At 52.7% G+C, this 25,401-nt stretch overlaps 2 protein-coding genes across 2 annotated transcripts in view; both read left to right on the forward strand.

Annotated features, from left to right (window-relative positions):
• The first annotated feature begins 1,374 nt into the window (after positions 1-1,374).
• LOC136559909 (selenoprotein Pb-like) lies at positions 1,375-4,618 on the forward strand. Its single transcript, XM_066555420.1, has 5 exons — positions 1,375-1,442; positions 2,169-2,391; positions 2,489-2,701; positions 2,837-2,972; positions 3,606-4,618. Exons 2-5 carry the CDS (start codon positions 2,183-2,185, stop codon positions 3,849-3,851), a joined length of 804 nt encoding a protein of 267 aa, XP_066411517.1. The 5' UTR covers positions 1,375-1,442; positions 2,169-2,182; the 3' UTR covers positions 3,852-4,618.
• Positions 4,619-12,927: 8,309 nt separating this feature from the next.
• The window catches only part of ZSWIM5 (zinc finger SWIM-type containing 5), a 95,307-nt gene continuing 82,833 nt past the window's right edge, over positions 12,928-25,401 (forward strand). Inside the window, exon 1 of the mRNA XM_066555903.1 lies at positions 12,928-13,606. Within this exon, the coding sequence (XP_066412000.1) occupies positions 12,928-13,606 (679 nt within the window). The remainder of the gene's footprint in view (positions 13,607-25,401) is intronic.

Below are 25,401 nucleotides of genomic sequence, written 5' to 3' on the forward strand. Positions count from 1 at the left end.
CGGGGGCGGTTCAGTTCGCTCCGCCCCGGCATGCACCAGGCCCGGCCCTGCCCGGGCTGCGGAGCGGCCGCGGGAGCGCTCCCGGCGGGGGAGCGGGGCGATCGCCCGGGCAGGGACGGGGCCGGCACACGGAGAACGCGCTGCCCGCTGCGGGGGCCGCGGTTTGCGGGCCAAAAGCCGCCCAGGCTGAAAACCGCAGGCACCGCGGCTCGGGATAAGCCGAGGGGAGGAGGGAAGTGCCTGCCAGGCGGTGGCCTGGGCTCCCTGGGGCACAGCTCGTGTCTGTGCAGGGTCATTCCCTGCCAGCCCGAGTCCCAGGACGTGAACTGGGGAAACGTGTCCCTGCTCAGTGCTGGGCGCTTCACGGTGTCCAGGGTACCCGGTGGGGACTTGAGGGGAACAGCGTGCGGGTGGGGGGTGACAGCTCTGCAGAAAGTCTGGCGTCAGTCACAGGGACTGCTCACCTTTCCAACCCACGGCCCCACATCCTTGCAGACACTGCTGGGCCCCTCAAGCCCCTCAGCAGCGATCCCCTCTCCCCCTGCTGTTTTCAGACGAATCCCCACTCTATGTATGCCTGGGATCATGTTCTGCCCTCGCTGTGACTGTGGCTGCTTGCCCTTCCCTGCCTTATCATGTTTTTGTACAGATCCCAGGTACAATAAACTGCTCAAATATTTGCAGAGATGTCCTTGTGCTGCCAGAGTGGTGAGCTCCTCTTGTTTGGTTGGGGGGTGGAATTCAGTATCGCTGTGATTTCCCAAGGAAACACCGACACTACCACAGCCCCATCAGTGTGGGGCCGGACAGAAGGCATGGAACTGGACACTGGGGAGTTGCCGCGGGGCCAAGCTTGGCCTGAGAACGGCACAACAGAACAGCCCGGCTTTTGAGGTGACACCCCACAGGGCAGGGAGCTCCAGCACCCCGCTGTGTATGGGCGGCACCATCTTTTTGTCTGCAGGGAAGCAGAGACGGCACTGGTGGCTCCTGTGGCACCTTGTGCAGGGATGGCACTGTTGGAGGTCACCCCACAGTGGTGCAACCCTTCGGTGTAAGCAGTGTCCTTGGCAAGGTCCCCAGCCCTCCTGTGCTGCGAGGTTTGGAGCGGCTGTGTCCCTCTCTTCCCTGCAGCACCGCCTGCCACCTCTGGCGTCAGCCCGGCACCAGGCACCGCTTTGCTCCGGCACGGCTTGGGCTGGGCTGTGGCAGCAGCACCCCGAGGCCACATGGCACCGAAGGGGACAGTGCCTGCCTTGTCGCTGTCCCCTCGAGGCAGGCGGTGGTGGCAGTCCTCGCAGTCCCCGCTCCAGCCAGGCTCTTCTCCTCCCTCCTGGGCGGGGAGAGTGGTCAGGAGATAAAAGGGGGACCGGGGCCAGCTGGAAGTTGCTGAAAGCTGCTGGGGCCGGGAGCGAGGGAGGACGGCAGCGAGGAGAAGCGCGGTATCGAGGGCTCGTTCTCGCGGGGAGAGGGCTGGGGAGTGGGAGCTCATCCACCCTGACCAGATCCTGCATCTCCCAGCTCCCTCCCCAGACCATCCCCTCCAGACCCATATCCTCCCCCTTGCCCATTAAGTGTGCTGGATATTAGAGGGATGGGGAATATGCTGGGATGGGTGGAGTTAGGGAGCTGTTGGAGGACGGGGCTTCAGGCAGATTTTGGGAGACTCAAGGGCTTTAAAGGCTCTGTGTACCCCCAAAGCACTTTGTGGGGTACCAAGGACTCTCAAGGTGACCTGAAGGTGAAACCATCTCTGTTCCGGTGACTGCTCACTGGCAGCTGAGATGATGAGGGCTGTGTCCCTGCTCCCTTCTGGGGCAAAGACAGACCTGTCTCTGGGGCTGGGTTTGTTTTGTGGGATCAAAGAAATGGAGAAAGCCTGTGGGAGGAGGAGCACCTTCATCTCTTGAGATGTGGAGTGGGTGTTCCCTGCCAGGGGAGAACAGGATGCTGTGGCACTGGGTGCCCACAAAAGACAGTAGCAAGGAGCCCAATTCCCCCCCTCGTCCACCTTTCCTTGCCCCCGGGGATGGGGGTCCTGGCTCGCAGTGCCAGGATCAGACTAACACTGCCCACAGCTCTTGTCTGCCCTGGAGCTGGGTGCAGGGAGGTATTTTGGGGTTGCAGTGGATCTGGGAGGAGGGTAACACCCCGTGTGCCCTTGCCAGGGCCGGGGTCCAGGATGGGGCTGCTGGTGCTGGCCCTGGCCACCTGGCTGGGGCTGGGGCTGGCCTCGGCCTCCGAGGAGACGGCCAACAGCAGCCGGATCTGCCAGGAGGCACCGGCATGGACCATCAATGGCTCGAGCCCCATGGAGGGGGCGGCAGGGCAGGTGACGGTGGTGGCCCTGCTGAAGGCCAGCTGACAGTTCTGCCTGAGGCAGGCCCACAGGTGAGCCCCGCTCCCCCTCCCCGCAGCAATCCCCGGCACCTCGGGGCCGTAGGGCGGCCCCTGCCCGGCAGCCCCTCCCAGCGCCTCCCTGCCGCAGCCTCGGGGGCCTGCGGGAGCGGCTGGCCCGGCAGGGCACGGCCGAGGTTCGCTACATGATCGTCAACGAGAAGGCGCCGCTGTCCCGCGCCATGCTGCCGGAGCTGCAGCGCCATGCCCCGCCCGGCGTCCCCGTCCTCCAGCCCGAGCAGGAGGACCCCGACGTCTGGCAGGTCCTGGGGGGTGACAAGGACGACTTCCTTGTTTATGACCGGTGAGCGTCCCTCGATTCGCCTGAGGCTTTACTGGGTGTTACAGAGCGTTTCATGGGCTTCCAAAATCCCCTCTCGTGCTGGGCTGGGGGGATTCCAGCCCCCGTCTTGAGCCAGGCCGTGACTTCTCCCCTCAGGTGTGGCCGCCTGGCTTTCCACATCCAGCTGCCCTTCAGCTTCCTCCACTTCCCCTATGTGGAAGCAGCCATCCGCTCCAGCTACATCAAGGACTTCTGTGGCAACTGCTCCCTCTACCCCAACACCACCCAGGAGGTAAGAGCTGGAATGCTCGCTGGAGCCGGGATCCCTTCTGTGTGCTGGCTGCTGCACATCAGCAAGAACAATCTTATCTCCGTGTAGGGGATGGGCTCTGGGTTGGCAGCTGCCCTCAGATGTGTTTGAGAGGGAAGGTGATGGAAGGTCTGGAATAAGGGCACTTAAATAGGTCAGAGCTTTCCAGTTGAAAAGAAATTGACTAAAGGGGTCATATCCCATGTCTGGGAATGCTAACTAGAACTGTTCCCATATAAGAAAGGGCAGGCAGTGGATGCAGAGGTAGCAAGCTCAGAGCAAAGAAAAGGCTGTAGCTCTGAGCTTGGCAGGCGATTAGTCACTTCCCAGGAGAAAAGAACATCCAGAAATACTGAATGCAAATTCCTGTTTCTGAACCACAGACAGCTTGAGCCAAGGGACACAAGTGTAGAGGCTTGTGCCCTGTGTGCTCTAGCCTCTCCTGTCCTCCCTGTGCCCTGGGACAGGGCTGGAGAGCATTTGCTGTGACCCACAGTTTTCTGTTTGATGAATGCTGGCCTGCCTTCTTCCCAGTTCACAGCTGTGCTCCCAGGCTTTCTGCAGGGCTCTGTGGGCCTTCCCATACCACACCAGCCCTTGTGTTACTTTCCTCAGGCTAACAGCACCATGGAAGGCCCTGCAACCCCAAGCTCCCTTCCTGAACATGAGGGGATGGAGTCAGAGACTCCTGTCCACCAGCACAAGCCTCTCCATCCTCACCACCATCACGAGGTCAACAGCGAGAGAGACACAAACCCAAGCGAGGACCACAAACCTGCTACCCATGCTCACCACCACCACAGAGATCATGGCCAGCTCCATCACAAGGAGAAGAAGCAGAAGGAGGGGGATGAGCATTAAACCAGGCTGGGCAGCCTTGCAGAACCCAGTAGTGTGCAGACACCACATCTCACTTCACAGAGGCATGGAAGGACTTGCTTTGGGCTGCTGGTCACCAGCAGTGCCGGTTTAATAACAACTCCCTCCAGCAAACCCCATGTGGGTTGCCCTCCTACACTGTGATAGGGATGGAAATTCCCCTTGGACCCTGCTCAGTGCTGCATTTTCAGCCCCAGGGCTCGGTTCTGAGCCTTCATCTGCCACTGCCTGCCTTTCTGTGCTCAATGAAGCCCGCTGTGCAAACCGGGAGGTCCCTGGTCACTGCTGGCTGACACTGCACAGAGCAGCAGGGCAGGGTGGAGGGGCCAGGGCTGGGGTGGGAGGAGCAGTGCTGGCATCCTCTGCCCATCCAGACACTCCTGGGTGTGCTGGAATCCCTGGGTTTCCTGGCCAGGGAGCGAGGGGAGGGACAGCGTGTGCCCCAGAACATGGTCCCAGGGGACTGAGGGCACGAGGAGCGGTGGGATGTCGCGGCTCCCCACGGTCCGAAGCCTGTCCCCCCTGGCTGTGCCGCCCTGGGCGCCCCCAGACCGTGCGCACGGGTATGTGCAGTGGTGCTGGGTGGCCGCAAGATGGTGGCCTTGTCCCCTCTTGGAGACCCAGGGGCTGGATCCAATGGGCGCAGCTCGGGGAGGACAGGGTGGGGATCCTGAGGTCTTCCCTGCGGGTAAGCGAGGTGGGAGGGCAGCGTGGATATCTGGAGTACGAATAAAACCTCTGTGAAGTGACCACTGCTCAGTTTGGCCTCTGGTGGCCCCGGGGGGAAGGGGGAGGTGTCAGCGCCGGTCTGTGCCCTGGGCACAGGGAGGGACACAGGGCTGGATGTAGAGCCCAAGATGCAGCAGCCAGGGATGGTTTACATCCCCTGAGCAGGAGCTGGAGGTAAAGGGGTTAGGGGTAAAGACTGAAGAGAAATCTTCTTCAAGAGAAGACCCCATCTCTTCCTATCTTCTGGCTGCCTCCCAGGATGGGAGTCCAGGACATTAACACTGCACTGCTTGGAGGGTGTTTGGCTCAGCACCTCCATACCTGGCTTGTAGGTGTGATGTTGTGGTCCCTGCCCCAGGCTGCTGCTGGTTCCCACATGTACTCCAAAATCACCATGGGCATCTTGTCCCCAGCGCCCAGAGCAGTCCCCATTGCAGGCACATCATGGGGCTCCCCAGCCCTCAGGCAGGTGGGTGCTGTGCCCCTGGCAGGCAGTCATGCCTGTCTGCAGCTTGTGGTGCCCCAGGCCTGTCTCTGCCCTTTACTCCAGTTCCATCCATCATCCCACACAGCCCTACTCAATGCCTCTCCAGGCCCTGCAGCCTGAGTGGGGAGCAGAGAGATTATTTTCTGCTCAGTGTTTTCATGGTGCTGTGTCCCGATGCTGGGTTTCTGCACCCTGTCTCTGCTGGAGGATGCTCTGCACAGTGACTGGGACAAGAACCAGAGTGAAAAGGAGCTGTTCCTCACAGGAGTGAGAGCAATGGGATCAGATGTGTCTTTCTTACCAGCCAGGCTCTCCCACGGTGTGCTGGCTGAGACCCTGCTCCCCCTCCTCCATCTCTCCTCCCCCTTCCTCCTCTACCTGCTCCCAGTAGCCTGCAAGGGCACCTCTGTCTGCTGCTCCTGCCATCAATATTGAGGTTATCTTTTTCTTCTGGCAGCTGCTGTAATTGAAACAAAGCAGGCCGGGCCTCGCGGGCTCGGCTCCTCTCGCTCATTTTGCTGGTGCTGCTGAGACAACTAATTCATCTTATCGATGCATGGTTGGCCTCTTTTCCACCACATCCAGGCAGGGCGGTCTCCCTGCCACAGCTGCTAGGAGCAGACTGTGTTCCTGTGGCCTGCTGTTGGGTGCTGCTCTTATCCAGCCCCTGGTCCTTGGCTTGCCTCAGCTGGGTGCTGGCCACCAGTAGAAGATGCCAGAGGAGCCAATCAGGGAATGAGGTGCAGATTGGAAGGATGCTGATTACTTTCATCTCTTTCTTTTGCCTTCTGATGCATTATCAGCACTTGTATTAAAATCCACATCCTTTCCTTGTGCAGCTCCTAAAGGTGTCCCTGCCAAGGAGGTGAGTGGTGCATACATGGATTTGCATTTCCTCACTGATGACCAGTGCTGCAATTAGCCATGGCAGAGAGGAGGATCCCATCTGGTGCTGGGTGTGTAGTCCACTGCAACAGCTACCACTTGGTTACCTCCCAGCAGACAAATTTCTGGCCCTGAAAGCTTGGGTGGGCATTTTGCTCTGGGTAGAGACATTGAGGTGTGGGAAAGAGCTGCCACATTGTTTGGATGAAGTCCTACATGACTGAGTAGGGGCAAGGCTTTAGGGTGAAACTGATCCTATTCCATATATTACTGTCCAAAAACCTGAAGGGTTTGGGGTGCCACACTTGGGGCCCCTATGACAGGATTCACCCCTGAAAGATGCCAGAAACCTGGAGCTCTGCAAATCCTGTGTCAGTGTCTGTACTCCTGCAGTGCTGAGGGAGAGCTTTGCTCTGGGTGAGGTGGAGAGGGGTTTTGAGTGAGGAAAGAGGCTCTGTACATCACCAATGTCTTGGAGAGTGATGGTGTAAATAGAGTCAGAGAGCTCCAAGGAATCCTCACCTGTTGAGGGGCTGGCTCAGCTGGGGGGGTCAAGGGCCAGAAACAAGGGCTGACTCAGGTTCTAGCAGTCCTTGGTACCCTGTTATCTGTGGCTGTGCCACCACCCTGGAGGATGGTGCACCATGGTACCCTGGTACCCATGGACCCATGGCTGTGCCACCACCCTGGAGGGGGACAGATGTCAGTTTCATGTCACATGAAGCCTTGGCCCTGTGTGCTGCTCCTGCCGAGGGCTGGGCAGATCCTCTCGGGAAAGGAGGAACAGCCAGTCCTAATGTCAACAGAGGCCTCTTGTGCAGCGATGCTGTGTCAAGAAGAGGAATGGGTCCCTCCTCCTCCGCCCATTCATCTGGCAGCCGGGGCTGGCGTGCTGCCAAGCCAGGCTGCTTTGGAAACATTTCATTGAGGAGGCAGCTGAGCCTAGGAAAACAGAATGAAAATATACAGAGGGATCACTGTTGTTAGGCAAAATAAATGCAGGCGGCTGCATTTTTGTCCCCCAAGTCCAGCCCAGCCGGGCCCCTCTGGCTTTTCTGGGGTCAGGGTGGCTGCTGCTGCCTGGGGGTGGCAGCCATCTATCTCCATTGTGGGTTAGGAGCTGGGGAATGGGACCTGGAGAGGTCATCTGTGGCTTTGGCCAGCTTGCTGATGACCCTGATGAAGAGGCCCAGATTCATTTTGGTGTAGCGTTGCCCAAGGAGATGGGACAGAGCAGAGAAACAGCAGCAGGGATGAGCCAGCAGCAGGGACTTGTGGTCCCTGCATGGCCACCAGTGCAGGGGGGTTGATGGAAGTGATGCAGGGGCTGCAGAAGTGAGTCAGATTTTGGCCACGTTCATTCCCATCTCCTTCTTCAGCATCAACCATGGGACCAGGCTGGGCAGGACAGAGTCCAATCCCTGGTTTTCAAAGCCCAGTTGCTTGGCATGCCCCATCTTCTGTCTGCTGGCAGAGGGAGAGCAGAGTCATCCCAAAGTAGTCCCCAGGGACAGAGGGTGGAGGTGCTTCTCTGACTTCTGAGCAAAGCTGCATACAACAGGTTTGCCTCTCCTGTTGTTTCCTCCTGTAACCTCTCTCCTTCCTCCAAAGGCCTTCAAGTCACTCCATGGCCATTTGTTGACCTACAAGGGACACATCCCAGCTCTCTCCCTCCCTCCTGGTGGGTCCAGAGTGATTTGGGGGATGCAGAGCTGCAGCCCCAGCCCCATAGAATACCAAGGCTCTCACCCCTGCATGGCTTTCTGTGGCATCACCTCCTCTCTTTGTCTGCCCAGCACAGTCTTGTTCTGTTATTTACAGCTTAGATCAGGAGGTTGAAAGAGCCCAGTGTGAGCAGAAAAAGCCCAACCCACACTCTGGGAGAGACACATCTCACCAGGCCAGCTCATGCGTGGATTTGCAGGCAGGTGCCCAGGACTGAGACTGGATCTTGCCCTGGTCCTTGTGTTTGTAGGAGCTTTGCTGAGATTCAGGGTCCCCTCTGCCCTCCTGCCAGGAAAGCAGACAGCAAGATAATCCTTTTCTGCCGTGTGAGGGGTGATTTGCCGTGTGTCTCTCCACAAGCCGCTCCTGGAAACAGGTTAGCCGTGATGCTGGGCTCCCAAATCCCGCTGCTGAGAGCAGCCTGGGATGATGGCAGATGTGACAATGATGGCACTCACTGCACCTGAGGAACCACAGCTTTGTAAAGCTGCCAAAATGCCTGACTCCAACTTCCCATCCAGCTGGACCCTGTGATCCACTCGTGTTCCAAAGCCAGGGCAGACCCCATACTAAAGACTAACAGAAGCATTGTTTACCCCTTGTTTTTGCCATCATTTATTCATACTCTTGTAGCCTGAAAAAATGATCCCCCATTTATTTTAGCATCCCTAATGAAGGGGAAAGAACTTCAGTGGCTGAAAGGGGGAGGTGGTGGCCCAAGAGGGTTGTTTTCTGCTGAGCTCAGCCCTGAGACAGCCAGCCTGGCTGGGGTGGACATCTCTCCAGTGCGGGCCTGAGTAACTTTCTGGAGCATCCTGTGCTTGTAGACTCCATGCTGGAGAGGTGGCTGTTCCTCCTGGAAGCCAAGGTCTTCACCCAGCAGCTGCTCTGTGCTTAATTGCTGTCTACACAGCAAATGCATTTGCTGGAAGGGTGCTGAAATCTTCGTGGCAAGACAGAAGCTCAGCATGTTGCTAATCTTACAGGGGCTGGGGGAAGGCAGCCCTGGCAAGCCAGGGATGTAACATCATGTGTGGGGGAAAGGGAACAACAGTTTCTCACAACCAGAAATTTCTGTCTGGGTACAAGGGGGTGTCTGGGTCTGCATCATCCCAGCCTGAGCAACCACAGGGACACACAGGCAAGTAGAGCTGTTCCTGGATTGACATGAGGGTTAGAACAGCCATCTCAGTCCTGATCTTGGAATTCAGCCTGTGCTTGGAGAGGAGAGATGGTACTTTCAGTCCTTGCATTTCTCTTTTGAGTACACAGACAATTGCAGTCACACCTGAAGGAGGTCTTTGAGCTTGTCAGTTCTGGAAAGTTTCATAAAATAACTGGCTGGCTAGCAAAAAGCCACTTTATTAGAGTCCCTGCTGGAAGAGGAGCACAGCAATAATTCAGCGCTAATGAATCAGTGGAGAATCCACAGGGGATTTGAACAGTTTGACAGCAAAAAAGCTCCAACTCCAGTCTGTGCTTTGTTGGAGACCTTACTAGGCACTGGAAAATCTAAAAATGGTGCTAAACTCCATGGGCAACCAAATCAAGGTGTCCCTCCTCTTGCTTGCAAGGCCAAATATTTCATAAGACAATGCTCTCTGTCTCGTCCTGGACATTGGATCTATGGGGGTGCTAAGGGATAATTGTCCCAGCCAATAGATTCCTCTGCTCTCAAATGCATTAAGGCAGAGGAGCTGCAGTTACTCCCTGTATCCTTTCCCTTCTGCCTCTGCTCTGAACAGCATCAGCAACATAGGAAAAGCAGAAACAGCCTCACTTCCAGTGAGCACTGTACAATGGGGGCTTGTAGCAGGGCTGCTGATAAGCCTGTCTTTGGCTGCTTCAGAGCAGCAAATCCTCTTGATGGCTGGAGCAGGAGCTTGGTGTCTGCCTGCATTCTATCCTGTTCCTTTCCCACCATTAATTGCCCATAAAGCTTCTTCTGCCCTTGTGTACCTTCATCTGTCACCACAGGACTTCCCTGGTGCTCCCTGGGCCTTGCAAAGCTCTGCTGTCATCTCTAAAGGCTTTGCAGTGTCACTCGTGTTAGCGAGAACACAACATTGACTGGTGGGAGTCACAGCAATGTCAAAGCAGCATGGGAGCATCCAAGAGAGGGGAGAATGCCCAGAGAAAGGCAGTCTTTCAGCTGAGGATGGTGTTTGGGCATGATGGGGAGAGAGGAGAGCAGCTACATGAAGGTGTGCAGGTGGGAGCAGCCAAGGAGGTGACGTCCCCTTGGGCTGAGATGTGGCACCAGCCACCACTAACCTTGACTGCCATAAAACAAAGCACAGCTGCTGGGAAGCCCACAGAGGCATCTCCTCATCAGCCTTGTCCTTTCTCCTTTTTATAGTCCTTGAATTAATTTCTAGGAAGATGAAAGCCGTTTTCTTACTCCACAGCACCTTCACCTTAAAGCTGGACTTCTGATTGAGCTGGCACCCAAAAAATTTCTGAAGATATTGCATTGCATTGCATTGCTGCCTGACTGTGGTCTAGGGCCCTTGGGGGTCCAGCCCCTTGGTCAGTCAATTTTCTAGCCAGGGACTCAAAATAAAATACATCCTGGAGCCAGCAGGAGAAATCAGCACTTGATGGATAACACCAGTGATGAGGCCAGAAGGGCTGGAGTTGGTGGGTTGCAGCACAGGCAGAGCCTGACCAAACAGTCCTGAAAACAGGAGGGGAACCAGGGCTGCCAGTGGCTCAGCAAATGGCTGGGCTCAGGAAAGCGTGCAGTGAATTATTGATGTACCTGGTTCCAGGCTCTGAATGAGCAGCATCAGGGGCTGGGCTGGAGGCTGACATTTTGCATCCTTCCCCAGGGAGAAGAGGTCTGTCCATGTTCCCTGGGAGGAGGAGAGCTCTCCCCCTACAAAATCAAGGCAGTGATGAAAGGCACAGGGAAATATGGGGAGGAATGGGGAGCAACAAATGTTCTGAATGAAGAGAGAGAGGAAAAATAGATTGGTTTTTCTTTGAAATAACATGCTAACCCCCCAGAGACAGTCTGGCCAGCCACTGCACCAACCTTGCTTTGATTTGAGTCTGGATTATATGTTTTATGCAATGAAAAGTCAGCTTATTGGTAATGAATAACATCCCTGCTTGGTCTGAAATCTAAACTCCTTTTATTGGCACTGTCTGGGGACGACGTAAGGACACTCAAGGTTGTCACTAGGTGAGCTCTGCAGCGGCTGGTGACTGAGGGACCAGACAAGCTGGGGTGCCACGTCCCAGCTCTCATGCAGCCTCACCCTCTGCCCGAGCAGCCCTGGCAGCTGCAGGGAGACACAGGTACCAGCAGAAATTCTGTGACACCAGAGCCCACAGCTTTCAGCATCAGAAAAAGCTTGAGATGGCCGGACTGTTCTCTGCCAGGAAGGTGTGCTCCACCTTGGGCCAGGAGGGTGCTTTGGGATGGCCCTGTGAGGTCCCTCTGTGCAGCCAGGGAGGGGCAGAGGTGGACAAAGCCCTTCTTTGTCGCCCCAGGACCTGTCACCACAACAGTAAGCAGAGGTGATGGACAAAATGCCATGCTTCTGTGGCAAGTGCTTCCTGTTGCAGCAAACTCTTCAAGAGAGCAAAATGGCCTTCAGGGTTAAAGAAATGGGGATGTGATTCCTGGGGAAAATCTGTGCGTAAACAAATCTGTGTGCAGCTGCTGCCCCAGGCCAGTCCCTGCCACTGCTAGCGCTCATTACTTTGAACAAGACCAACAGCAGCAAGGAACACCTCAGCCTTCAAGGAAAACCTCTTCCTGACCCTCATCGATTAGCTTGTGGCTTACTCTCTAAAATGGAGATTTCTCATTGCAGTAGCTCTGCCTGCTCTCACCACCTGCCTGAGACCCGATTCCTTCCCTCCGTGTCCTGCAGAGGAGACCTTGGGCTTGGAGGTATCTCGTGGCAGAGCAAAGGCGCATAATTATTTCCTGTTCCCTAATTGCATCGCCCTGTTATTCCAGGAAATGTACTCTTGCTCTGTCAGTAAGAATAAATAGGAGATCTCTGCAACAAGGGAGTAACCGGTAATGGTTTAGATGTGACTGAACTGCAGATAGGAAGGAATTGGTCTTGGATTCTCAAAGCACTGAGAATAATAGCAAGAAAACTGAACTCGGAGATCTGTGAGCTCTGCTCTTCCTCAGAGGTTTGTCACGTAAATTTAGACAGGACACAAAACCAGGAATGTATTTCTGGCGAAAATCTTGGAATGGTGTCCTGCTGGACGCAGCAGCAAAGTGATGGCAGGGTGTAGAGGCCCAGAGAAGTGGACTTCAGTTGCCACAGCCCTTCCCCCATCAGCCCCACGCTGTGCTGGTCCCAGGGGCGCTGCCATCACCCTTGGCTGAAAGCAGAGGCTGGTGAGGAGTCAGCTCCCTGGCTTTTGGGATGCCGACTCAGGCAGTATGTGCTGAATATATTCATATGTCCCTTTAATGTAATCCCACCTGAGAGCACAAGAGAGCTCCTGGAAGCCAGTAGTACCTGTTTTTCATCTCCTCCCCCAAAGGCCGTGTGTACTAAAGGACCTGGTGGTTCCTGTGCCCGAGGACCCTGCTATGATGCGTGGGACAAGCATCTTCACTACAGGGCTTTAGAATAAAAAGCAAACCCTGATGTCCATGGAAGGGCAGGGCACTGTTGTCTGCTCTGCTACTCAATGTAAAGCCGTAGGTGAATTACGGGTGAGGCTGGGTGTTGATATGTGGGTCAGACTGGGCGCCTGAACCGGGCACGCAGCAGGAGCAGTGCCGATCCCGCCGACACCCCGCGGGAGCGCTGCCACCGATCCCGCCGACACCCCGCGGGAGCGCTGCCACCTCCATGGAGCGCCGCCGTGCCCCTTTGTCCCGCTGGCTCAGCGCAGGCTCCTGGCGCTCGGATGGCTGCGCCAGCCCCTCACCCACCAGCGCCGTGGGGACACTCAGCCGCGGGTCCTTCCTCTCCGCGTCCCTTGCGTGTCCCCCTCCCGCCTGGGGACACGGCCAGGAGGACACCGGGCGGTGCCCAGGGCCATGCCCTCACCACCCATACGGCAGCCGGGCAGGTGCCACAGGCGGCCGTGCCCCGACGGGCGGCGAGGGCGGGCGGGGGGCTGCGGAGCGTCCCGCCCCGGCGGGGCCGGCTCCCGGCCGGCGGGACCACCCCCCCCCGGTCCCCGCCCTCTCCTCCTCCTCCTCGGCGTCTCTCCTCCCCTCGCCCGGCTCAGTCGGTCGCAGCCATGGCGGAGGGAGGAGAGGGAGAGGAGCTGCTCCGCCCGCCGCTGCCCGCCGGCGCCCCGGGCCCCAAGCGCTTGTGCTCCCGGGCCTGCCCGGCGGGGGGCACCGGGGCCGTGCACCCCCGTCCCGGAGCCGCGGGGGCCGGCTCGGCGGGGCCGGGCGCGGGGGCCAGCGGGGCCCCTCCGGCGCTGCCCGGCTGCTGCCCCGCGGCGGCGGCGGGACCGGCGGGGGCCGCGGGGCCGGCGGCGGCGGCGGCAGGGCAGGGGGGCGCCGGCGGGGGCGGCGGGACCGGCAGCCTGCTGCAGCCCGAGTCGCTGCTGGACGCGGCGGCCAAGCGGGTGGCGGGGAGCTGGGCCTTCGAGCGGGTGGAGGGCCGCTTCCAGCGCATCCCCGAGCCCGTCCAGCGCCGCATCGTCTACTGGAGCTTCCCCCGCAGCGAGCGGCAGATCTGCATGTACTCCAGCTTCCAGCCCGGCCGCGCCGCCGCCGCCGCCTCCCCCGCCAGCGCCGCCGCGGGGGGACCCTCGGCCGCCGCCGCCCCCGCCCCGGCCGGCGAGGAGAGCCCCGCCGCCGGGCCCCCGCCGCCCGCCGCCCCCGCCGCGCCGCAGGGCGAGGGGCTGCCCTTCCGCCGCGGCATCCGCCTGCTGGAGACCGGCGCGGTGGACAACGTGCTGCAAGTCGGTGAGTGCCGGGACGGGGCCCCCGGGGGCTCGTCTGTGTCCGTCCCCGTCCTCGTCCCCTCCTCCCCATCCCCTCCTGCACTTAAGCCTTTTGTCTGGCGCGGTTGTGGTTTGACAGGAAAATCCTGCCCCGGGGGCAAGGACTGCCGTGCGCTCCTTCGGGAAGATGCCGGCTTGGGGTTTGAGGGGGTGGGAGGGCGAGGGTGACCTCCCCCCGCCTCCTGGGGTGCGTCTGCCCGGGGGTCACTGGCAGCTGCCCGCAGCTTGGACGCCGTCCGTCCAGTCCGAGGGGGAAAATAAAGACCACCCCTCTTCGCCCCCCCATCCCCCCGCGAAGTGCCCGTCGGGGGGTTGTATGGAGGGCACGCAGCCCTGCTGCCCTCCCCGACCCCTCAGCCCTGTCCCTCTCACGCCTGAGCACCCCCACCCGCGCTCCCACGGGGGTCCTGTCCTTTCCACCGGGAGATGGGCTTACAAACATAATGCATCTCTCCAACAGCTCCGAGCGTTCTTCTTTGTCCTCTCCATCAGGGGCTTTCCTTGCTTGGAACATCTCTAGGGGTGGCATCAGCCCCCGCTTTCCTCTTCGCAGCCCCTGCAGGGCACGTCCAGCGGGGCCGGCTCGGGGGGAGCGAAGGGAGCGGCGGGGGTGACGAGTTGGGTGGACCCGCGGGTAGCACCGGTGACCTGGCGTGATGCGCGTGTCGGGGACGGATGCGCACGGCCTTCTCACGCTCGTTCGGTGTCGAAGGGGCCGTGGGAATGACGATGGGAATAATGGCATCGTGTTTTCTCTCCATGGGCAGGTGGCTTTTGTGTGCGCTGGCGGAGGGGGATTGCCGGAGAGGAAATGTTCCTCTTCCCCTGTCCTTCTAGCTCCTGTCCTCATCTGAAATCCGCATATATTTAAAGAGAAACAAATTGGGGTGTTTTACATAGAATAAGCCGCTCCTCGTTGTTATTGGAAGGGATTGAAATGCGCGTTCCCATTAAAATGACATTAGGCGAGAATTTGTTTTGCAAATGCGAAATGTAAATTCATTTTGTGCCAGGGTATGGCGTGAATGAGTGAAGGGAGGGTGGTTTTTGTTGTAAGGAATGGGTAGTTCGCTCTGTTTATTTAAAGAGCCGTTCTTCCTTTTGGGGAAAAAAAAGCTGCTTAAAAAAATAATAAAAATCCCATTTGGTACAGTTTGCATTCAGAAGAGCATTATCAAAACATTTCCCATTTGAGATGTGAGAATAGGAGGCAGCAGAAGAATTCTCCTCCCACCTCTGAGGACATGCAGTGAAAATTCCTGAAGCACAAAAGGTTTTTCTCTGAGGATATGATTACAGCCTTTTTTTTGGTGTGAATTAATATTTTGTAAGGGCTGCGTTAAGATGATTAATTATTCTGTTTAAAATACTGTGAAACTCAAAACCAAATTATTTTTTTAGAAGGAGAGGAGTAGCTCTTCAGGAACTTTAAAATTAGGGAGGAGGGAAGATAATAGCTTGCTGAGGGTGATGTTTTAATGACCTGCCCACCAAGGTGTGGATGCAGTGAGCTGGTGTGGGAGTGGGAGACAGAGGTGACAGTTGTCTAAACCCAGGACTGGTTCAGTACAAAGGAATTTTCTTTTAAAATCAGTTTTTAAATTTATTTGTCTTTGGAACATAGCTTTGATGAGCCTTTATCCAATTCTGTGAAGGATGTGGGTGAGCGCTGGGGTCAGATGCATGCAGGACACGAAGCAGAGCAGTCCCATCCCAAAGCGATGTCCAGTGCTGGTATCCAGCATCTCATCTGCCCTGTCTCCCTGTGCTTCCTGCTGCTGCTCTGGGTGAGCCAGAGAACAGAGAGGATGGTCCTGGCTCTGGTGTTTCATGTCCCCCCTGACAAGTCTAAACCATCTCCCTGGCTTTGAAACCAGAGCTCGTGCTCATTGTCCTCGGAGCCGTCAGCTTTTTAGATGAAGTAGCACGTTCTGGAAGCGCTCGCCGCAAAGTCGGTGGGTGATTTATCTCCTGTTTCCACAGCCCAAAAGGGGCGTGTGGGATGCTCGCCATGGGAATTTGCCTTTAGAGCTGGCGGGGGGAAGGTTTGGGTCTTGGCTGTAGTGTGGCTCTTCTTCACATGGCAGTGGGTGGGTGATGTGGGGTCAGACACCTCTGTTTTTGTCCCAGGAGCAGCCACGTCACAGCCTTGCAGCCCTGAGCTGGAGGAGGAAAATTTACATCAAACAAAAGGCTGTGAAGGGCTGTGTGTTTATAGACGGGAGGCAAGGCTGAGATGTCCTCCGCCAACTTTCCACATCCATCCTGTGGATGCCTCTGTAAGGTGAGGTGGAAGAGCTCCAGCCACCAGAGACACAAACACTTTGTGGCTGTGTGTGTTTGCAATTAAGATAGGAACTTGGGAACCATTATGTCTTGGGAAAAAATAAAAACTCCAACCCTGGCTTCCTTGATGCTCTCCAGCAGTAAATCAAAACTACTGTTCCCCTCTAAGGATCCCTTTAACGGACACCACTGGCTCCCGGTGCCATGACCTGAGGTTTGCACAGTTGAGATTTTCTGTTAATAAAGATCAGATGTTTATACAGTTGTGTTTCTGACTCAGACCTGTGAAAAAAATAGGGACAGTACAGATGTGAAATTCCTTCTCTGTGTGGTTGGAAAAATCCTTTTGAAAAATTGACAGACAAAATCCAGGAGGAATGACCTTCTGGTAATGGAGGATAGTGTGGAGGGGTGAGGGTTGTGCTTATGGGCACAAAGTGCTTCAGGCTCTGGCTCCTTCGTGCTTATAAAGCTGGCAGGTCTGAAAAAAATATATATGCCACATTATCAACCAATAATTCCTTCATGCTTAGTAAAACTTAAACGAGGCTTAAACCCTGATCTCACTGGAGTCATTAAATTGATTTTTTTTTTCCCCTGCTCAAAGAAAGATCTTGGATGTTGAACACAGGCATCTTTGTCTTCTTAAAAACTGCTTTATTATTATGTGTACAGATCCCGTCTTTGTGTGTGTGTGGTGTGTGGGTTTTTTTTCTTTTAATTTTTAGACAAATGACAAAAGCATGCAGGAAAGGAATGCAGAAATGCCAGGCTTAATATAAAGCATGCAACTGCACTGCATGCTGGGAATCCTAAAGGATACAAAACCTTTAACGACAGCGGTTAATTTTTAACAAGTTCACTTGCATAAATATTTATGAACAAAAGTTTTTACACTATTATCTCTTGGGTTTTTGGAGAGAGAAAAGACCTTTGGTGGATTTTGACAGTAAGCTGTGATCTGGCAGAACAAATTCATGTTTCTCTCCTGTGCTCCCCAGTATGGTATAATATGGTTTGCCCTCGAGTGGTCTCGGATGCTGATGGGTGGGCAAGTGTCCCGGGTAGTTTTAGGGGGGAATTCTGCTTTCTCATTGGTTTTACAATGACTTAGGAGAGGAAGCATCGAGCTTTGTGTTGTTCTTTGGATTGTAACCAGCCGCTTAGGAACCTACACGGTATGTGCTCCTTACCCACAGATAAGCCTTTGTGCCCCGATGGGAAGGTATGCGGTCCAGCCATAAGTACATAGGCAGAATTTACTTTTGCTGTTAGAATAACAATGAAGCAGGGCTTTAAAATGCTCTGGCTTTGTAAACACTTGGAGGGAGCCTGTTTCTTTCAAAGCTGCAATTAATTCTGGATATTTTATCTGATGCTTTGCAGGTCAGTCATGAGTACCTTCCCATGTTTCCTTGTCTGGTATCTATGCTGGTCATGTAGGTGCTGGGGTTTTTTTAACCTTGCTTCAACAGCCTTCTGACTGGGCAGAGGTTAAGCAAGACCTGATACCTGTAAGTGATATCTGTAAATGCATTTTAATTGGAGGAGTTCAGATTTGGAAGCTTTTTATTACACTTCAGTTTTCAGCTTGTGTTTGTCTGTGTTTGTAATGATGCCTGTTGAAATGTAGCTTCAGAGGTAAAAATACTGATGATTTCCAATGTGGTTGAAACTACTTCTAGCTTTTTTTTTCCAAACTATTTTTAGGTTTTAAGCTTCTTTTTTTCTTTTCCCCTAGAAATGCTCGCTTTTAGGCAAGCGTTTGGTTTCCTGCCCCTGTGACGTGGTATGGAGCAGAGTATAAATTTATATCCAGTGGTGTGTTGCTTTATAGAGCTGTTTATTTTGGGGAAAACACTTTGATGGGGCTCTCTAGGGCGAATTGTGGTTGCTTTTGTTTTGTGTAAAGATTGGTCTCCTCCTGGGTCTGGGTTTAAAGCTGTATCCGGCAGGAGCAGGTTTGGAAGGAACGCCATGGCTTGTGAAAGGTTTTTTCAGGTTAAATCCTGGTGTCCTGTGTCTGAGTGCTGCTGAGGGAGTTTAATTTTTCTGTATCCTTTTAGGTTTTGTGTGGGATGCTTGTTGTACAACATGTATCCAATTTGCTAATTAATTTTTACTTTGTTTTTCTTTATGGGTAGATTACTCGATCCTACCCTATGTATTAAAATACTTTAAACCACATAAAAGGCGCTGGCAGAGGTTCATTAGCCCTATCATGATGGAAACTCTTGTACATTTTAAATATACATTAAGCTCTTTAGGTTTCTAATTATCTTTTTCTTAACATATATAATTAAAACAAATTATTATTAGGCGTTAGAACTTACGATCTGTTTATTGCTGCTCCCTCATAGGTGAGATGTTTCTTGAGCCTGTTCTGGACTGTATTATAGAAACTGAAAAAGAAGATGATGAAAACCACCAGAGTTTCTTGCTGGTAGTGCAGGGAGAGCTGGGATGACAGCTGGAATTTTAACCTTTTATTTTAAGCAGATTTATTTATTGGCTTTTGAGTCTTTTTCAAAGAGTATAAACAGATCCTCTGAGGCTGGGATGTCTTTTGAACTAGGTGGTTAATTAAATGATACTAACTTAGAGGCCAGAAAAATAAAGCACAAGAAATAAAATATTTAGTGTTGGCTTTAAGAATAAATAGGTTTCAAACATTTTTCAGAGTATGAGTCCTAGTTTCTGACTTCTGAGCTGGCAGTAGGAGTTTGTTCTCAGCTCACCTGTGCTTTATAAAGCTTAGTCTTGAGCTTCCAAGTTGCGTGTCATTCACAGCAGATTTTCATTTTGCTCACATCTAGGGAGAATATTTTAGGAAATATTTAACAGTGCTAAAACTGCAATAACATAAACCACATGTGCCTGCTTGCTTTGTTTTTGAAGCTTTGTGTGAGGGAATGTGCTTTGCTGTTATTTGACGCTCGCTTTGATGTTAGATGTTTTATGATTAGTCCCTCAAACCTCAGATAGGACTTTTGGAAAACTTAAATGAGCTTGTCTGTCTGATAGCTCTGTAAAGTCACATTCAGCTGTGAATTGTCTTGTGTTGTGTCAGCTTTTAATTTTCTTTGAAAAGAAAAAAGTTTTTAAAAAATAATCTTGGTAGTATTAGGATGGAAGAGTTTGAGGGCTTATGTATTTCCTTGGCATATACTGGAACCTTGCCCTGGAGGAGGATTTGGTTCCTGGGGGAGATGGAGTCCTTGGTGGTTCTGGGGTTATGTCCTGCTCTCCTTTCCCAGTGAGAGACCCGCTCCCCTCTGGGGTTAGCTCAGACGAACAGCATGGCCAACTTGTGCTTGCAGCTGTTTTTCAGGGGGTTTTCATTTAGGTGACACGGACAGCTTTGTGTTTAGTAGTGACGTTGGTTTTTTTTTTCCTGCTGCTTTTGAGGCTGGGAGTAGCTCATGTGGGTGAGGAGCTGGGCATGGTTTTTTAGGGGAGCAGAAGCATCTCTTCTCTCTCTCAAGGTGGCCAGGCTTGGGGATTCTCAGTGTGAGGCCAAGGCTTGTTGCTGCATGGTGCTACATTGTGCGTGAAGTCAGTGAAGTTTCTTCTGGGGCATTGTGCTGTTTCTCCCAGGGGTGTGAGGCTTTGACTTTGTTCTTCTGCCATTCTCTGAGGAGTCAAACTTGTGTGTAGCATCCTGGGTGAGGTGGTGAGGAAGGATCCTTTGCTTTTCAGAGCTTGTTTCTGCTGGTGGGGCAGTGGAAGACACCTGGACAGGTGGGTACTGGGATGGCCTCCTGGCTTTGCTCAGCAGGAGTCAGGTGATGGTTGAACCTGCTTCTCTGTCAATCTCTCCAGCTGTGGCTGGTGCCAGTGACTTTATTTTGCAGGTAGGTGGAGATGTAGAATATCTTGAAGGTGTTAAAAATGAACTTGTAGTATGTCCTACTGTATCTTTGATGCTGTCTTGAACAGGTTGTGTCATGGCATTGTCATAGTCCTGGTCTTCTGGGGATGAGAGGAGGGGAGGAAAGTGACTTCTCTGGGTAACTGGTTCCTTCCTCTGCTGAGCTTTCGCTTTCTCTGGCATCAGCATCAATAGAAATTGATCTGTTTTCCAATGAAAACAAAAACTGAAAGACACCAAACCTTGGCTATGCTAATAAGTGCAATAGGACAAATCTAGCATCTGGAGCCAGGATGTAGGATGGCAGTGGGGAGCTCTCCCTGTCTGCACCCAGAGCTGCCCAGGCCCTGGAGATGTTGTCCTCCACACTCAGGAGAGAAGTGCTGAGCCCATTTCATTTTTCACCTGTATTCACAAGGGTTTGATATATGGGCTTGACCCCCAAGTTCTTTTGTGCTTTTGCTCCAGGAGTTAGGAAAGGTCCTGATAACATCTCACAGAGAGACAGGTCCTTCAAAACCTTCTTGGGGGATGTGGGTAGGAAAGCTTCTTTATGGTTTTAAAATAAAATGTCCCAGAAATAAAATGCAATTTTTCAAAGGCTTTTTTCTGTTCTTTTAATCCTGATGTTTAAATATGAATAGATTCCACTTGGTTGGTATGGTGGGTGTGTTTTATTAAATGCTGAGGATTCACCTGTGCAACAACCACCACATTTCTCTCAAAATGGATTTTCTAGTGCTGCTTTTTAAGAGCATTTGCTTTTTTGTTTCAAGCTTATGGCTTAGGATTTTGTGCAGGATTGGGGTTAGCCCTTGTAAAATGGTGCATTTAAAGTAATGCACAAATTAATAAAACCCTGGGCTTTTACTTGTCGCATTGTAGGTGCGTGTTGCCAGGGATTTTTCTTCTCTTTTTTTTTTTTTTCTCATTAAAAACAAAGGCATGAATGTGCTTAGGAAGCAGATCTGCTGGGATGCCAGCTTGGAAGGGCTGCATGCGGATATATTGGTCCAGCTTGTTGTCTGCAAATGTCCTGCTGCTGTCGCCCCGGGTTAAAATGGGGCAGGGGGGTCTGTGTCCCCCTTGCCATGCCCTGCTTGTTGCTGATGCCCGTAATGAGCTGCCTGCACCTTCACCACCCAGCTCGTTTGACCGGGGCCGCTAATCATTATTGAGCTTTGCTCAGCAGGATGCAGCGTGGTATCTGCCTGGCTGCTGTCCTTGCACCTGGAGACGGTGCCAGTGTCCCCGCAGCTGCTGGAGCGGGGGGGATTCCCCGTGGGAACGCCGGAGGCTTGGTGTCTGGGACCTTGGCAAGGTCAGGGCAGGCTGTGCCCCTGGTCTGGGTGCTGACCAGTAGCCCTGGCCTCTGTCCTTTGACTGATACCAGCATGTTGGTGACTGCTTTGGGACACCAGTCACAGGCGTTCCTTGTTACTGGTGCTGTGTGGTGTTTAAAGGCTGGGGTGGCAGGAGGTATTTCGTGCTGTGCCTTGTGTGGTTGCCTTGATGAAAATGAGTACTCTGTCAAAGGAGTGGTAAAGCAACAAATAGTTCCTGAGATAAATAAAATTTCCATTAATGAACTACAATGGCTTTGGGTGCCAAATTAAAAGAAGCGTGTCTGGAGGATGAAAAAGAAATGCATTTTCTGTCTCACTCACTAATTCTCATCTCTTTTGATTTTCTTTATCATCAGAAAGACATTTAAAAAATTTTTTTAAAGCCAGTTGTGTTTATTTTGGTAACAGTTCATTGGCTGCTCTGTGTACAGAAGCTTTCTCTTGAAAGTACTGAAACTATATTAAAAGTGCTTTTGGCTGTCATCTTTTATTTTGCTTCTCCTTCGTTCTTTTCCCAAAGCTGGATCGTTGCTATATCAAATGCTCTGAAACTGTCTGGTAGCGTTTTCCCTGTGGTGCTCCGTATAAACTGGAAATAAAAAGGGAAGAAATTGCAGGATTTGGATTTCTGCAGCTTTTTCCCCCTCTGTGTGTGTGTGTGTCCCATTGAAGTCTGAGCAGCTGTCCCCATCCGCACAGCCCGCTGATGGCATGCACAGATCTGTTTCTTGTGATTAAAAGGAGAAAGAATACCCCAGTGTTCAGAGAGGAGCTGGGGGGGTGAGTGAGCACCCAGGGAGCAGCAGGTCTTTCCTCCTGCCTGCCTCTGCCTGCTTGGCCCAGTGACCAAGGGAGCTGGAGCTCCTGTTCTTGTCCTTGCAGCCTTGTGGCTTTATATCCCAGCGAGGGTGGTGGGCTGTCCTGCTGCAGCATCTCCACCCTGGGGTGAGCTCCTGCATCCTGCACCAGTGACCTGCAGAGGCCCTGTGGTTTTTATTCTTTTCTGAGGGTGTCGAAACATTTCAGCGCTGCTGCAGCCGCTCACTATCGGCGTGCTTTGAAAAATGCCCAGCAAGTGTCAAGCATCTGTCTGTGAAGGGGGAGGAAATCCCCCCCCCCGTTATTATTTTCTCCCGATTGTCCTCGCTTGGTGTGGCTTTGGCTATTATGGGTTTGTAAAATAGAACTATATATGACCTTTTATCTTACAAGAAATAGGTTAAGCCATTTTTAAAGAAAGTGGTGGAGTCAGCAGTGCTGCTAAGGAGATGCTTTCGCATGGTTGATAGGCTGTGAAGCCGCTCAATGGACTTTGGTTTCAGAGACAATATCTGTTTAAATTAATCTTTGTCAGATACATGCCACTGCAGACAATTCAAATTCCATTTGCTTTCTGATCTCATAACAAAAAAGCACCTTACACTGGTTCTTTTATCGGAAAATTAACTTTTGTCTGTGTGTCCTGGAAACAGGGGTGGCATAAAATCTAGTTAAAAGGCTCTGTTATAGGAGGATTCTGTTTCTTTGTACAAGGCAGACTTTTTTTTCTCCTTCTTTCCCCTGTGTGCATTTAAAAAGAAGACGAGTGTTTGAGATAGATTAAGGAGAATGCCAGCAGATGGACCGATTCTGTTGTTGCTGCTGGCAACCATCTAAGCAGCCATTTTGAACAATGCTGATACCGGGGTACTGATAACACAAAGATGAGGATGGGATAAATATCCAGCTAGTCCCTTTCTCCCCGCCTGCTCCTCCTCCCTCCCTTTCACGCTGCTGCTGCAGCCCTGTTATTAGAGAACCCGATTGTTTCCAGAGAAATGCTTCATCCTCTTAGCTCGGCTGGTGGATGTCTAGCATTGCTTATCTCCTTGATTTTCCTCATGTTTGGTGGAGATGCTGGCAGATCAGCTTCTCCTAGGAGTGCCCACAGCATTGGTCATAAGTGGAATGGGATGTACATTTGGGTGTTTTGCAGTAGCAATGCTGTTTTCCCTGCCCCAGTAAAGCATGGGGTGGTTAGTCCTTCCCTTGTAAATGGAGACGGTTTCCTTCCATCCTTGTGCACATTTTATGTGCTTAATTACAAAGTGGGGGGCATGAGATTGAGATGTCCTTTATGTCCTGTAAATTCCACTTGGAAATGTTGTCATGGTGTGTTGGGAAGTTGTTGAGGTCAGCTGAGCTCTCTAAAGACTTGGACTGAGAAGCTGAGGGTCTCACTAGGTTGTATTTGAGGTTAGCTGGCATCACTGACAGATGTTTTTAGCACACTCAGAAGGCTCCAGTCCCTGTGTTGTCCCCAGTCACCTCCTTTTGAGGCTTCTGCCCTGTTGCTTCACCTTGATTGCCTTCATGTTGCATTAGGAGATGACTTCTGGAGACTGGAGAAGGGGTGAGGGAAGAAGTGCCTGTTTTAAGCAGATACCTTCTAGGAAAGATGATGAGTGGGACAATGAAGTGTGCTCTTCTGTCCCTTTGGCTCATGATAAGGTCAGACCTCAAAAGGCAAGTTTTGGTGGAAAAAGACTGCAAACCAGTGTGTGACAAAGCATGATGGTGAACTTGGGTGGCTTCTAGTGTGCTGTTTCTGCTCACTTGCCATCTCTGTGGAAAATATTACTCACCCACAACAGGCACACAGCAAGTGCTTGTGGGATGACCAAGAACGAGCAGTGGGGTTTTTAGAGTACTGTTAAGCTATGCCCTCTGAAATGGGGCAGAGTGGAGCTTAGTCCTGTTCTTTCCCTGAACCCCTGGATGACATGGAAGGGTACATTGCCTCCCCTTTGTGGAGCTCTCTTCATCTCCTACTTCTCTCGAGTTTGACTCAGTCTGCTTTAGCTTCAAGGGACCCATCCCACTACATAACATTCAGGTTCTTTGGCTAACCCTCCTCAGGAGTGCTCGATAGCAGCCAGCTTTTTTGAGATTGAGGAGTATCTTCAGTGGTTTATGAGGCTGCTGATTTCATCCTGACCATATTGTTGAGGGCATATGGAAAGAGCGAGTATCTTCATCTGCATCACTGTCCACTTTGAGTCACAGTCCTCACACAGCTCAAGCATCCATTGTCTCTAAAATTCATTGCAGTGCCATGGTTTGAAAGGTTCCCATGTGCTGTGCTTTGCTTAAGCTGGAAGTTATTTGCCAGTGGCTCACAGTGGGCTTCCTTCCCTGTGGGGTATCTCAGAGGCAGAAGGGAACTGGAGGTGTTTTACAGCTGCTGCTGTACTTGCTGGGAAAGGGTGCAGAGTGAAATTTTCCTCTGTTATCTTTCTGTCCGTGTTATAATAAAAATTTTCTGTGACTTAGGCTCTGAAAAAATCATAAAAATTTAGTAAAACTAGACAGGATAAAGATGAATGGGTAGTTGTTTCTAGTCATGACTCAGTTTCTCAACATTCCCTAAAGAAAAGAGGGATGTGGAAGGATGACTTAAAGGGGATTGATGAACATTCCCTGTATCTGAAGGAGGCACTGCTGATGTTTTTCCCTTGCCTGCTTGGTTTTTGCCTTATTTCTGGTGGCTCCCAGCTCAGCCCAGAGCCTGTGGTGCAAACACTGTGGGAAGGGCTGATGCCCAGGAGGGTTTTTTCCCCCACCCTTTCCCACACCCACACAGAGGTAGGCCACACCAAGGTTTCCTGGACTGAGGTTTGATGAACCATTAACCTAAAAATGCCCTGAGTAGGAAAAAAATGTTTCCAAGGACTAAAAATCTTGCAACGCTTCTGAAGTGGGAATGGGAGCTGTGGTTTGCCTAAGCAACTTTTTGTGCTCCTGGCTCTGCTGTGAGCTGGCTGTGCTTTGTGGGTGCAAGGGTATGTTTGGGATCTTGCTGAGATGGGAAGGCAGCCCTCCAGGGCTGGGTCAGCCACAGGGGCTGCCTTCCAAGCAGATGTCGTTTTGGCGTGAGGCTCAGCAGGTTTAAGACAGGATGTCCCTTTACTCCAGAGAGCTGAAAGTATTGAAATAAGTAACAGGCTGGGAATGTCTGAATCCAGTTATGAATTCCTGGGGAAGAGGATTTGGCAATGGCAGGATGTCTTGTGGGCAGGCTCTGCGCTGGGGGTGGGGAACGCACCTCGCTGTCCCGTGGGCTCTGCTGGGAGCCAGGTGCTGGCAGGGCAGCTTGGCTGCATGAGCCCCTTCCTCTTCAGGACATGCCAGGTCCAGTTCCAGTGCTGAAGGAGACAACTGCCCTCCTCATCCATTGCTTCTTCTGTTCTTCAGTGAGGGGAGGAGCGCCTCACT

Source organism: Molothrus aeneus, chromosome 9 (genome assembly GCF_037042795.1).
Source record: "Molothrus aeneus isolate 106 chromosome 9, BPBGC_Maene_1.0, whole genome shotgun sequence".
NCBI classification, from domain to species: domain Eukaryota; kingdom Metazoa; phylum Chordata; class Aves; order Passeriformes; family Icteridae; genus Molothrus; species Molothrus aeneus.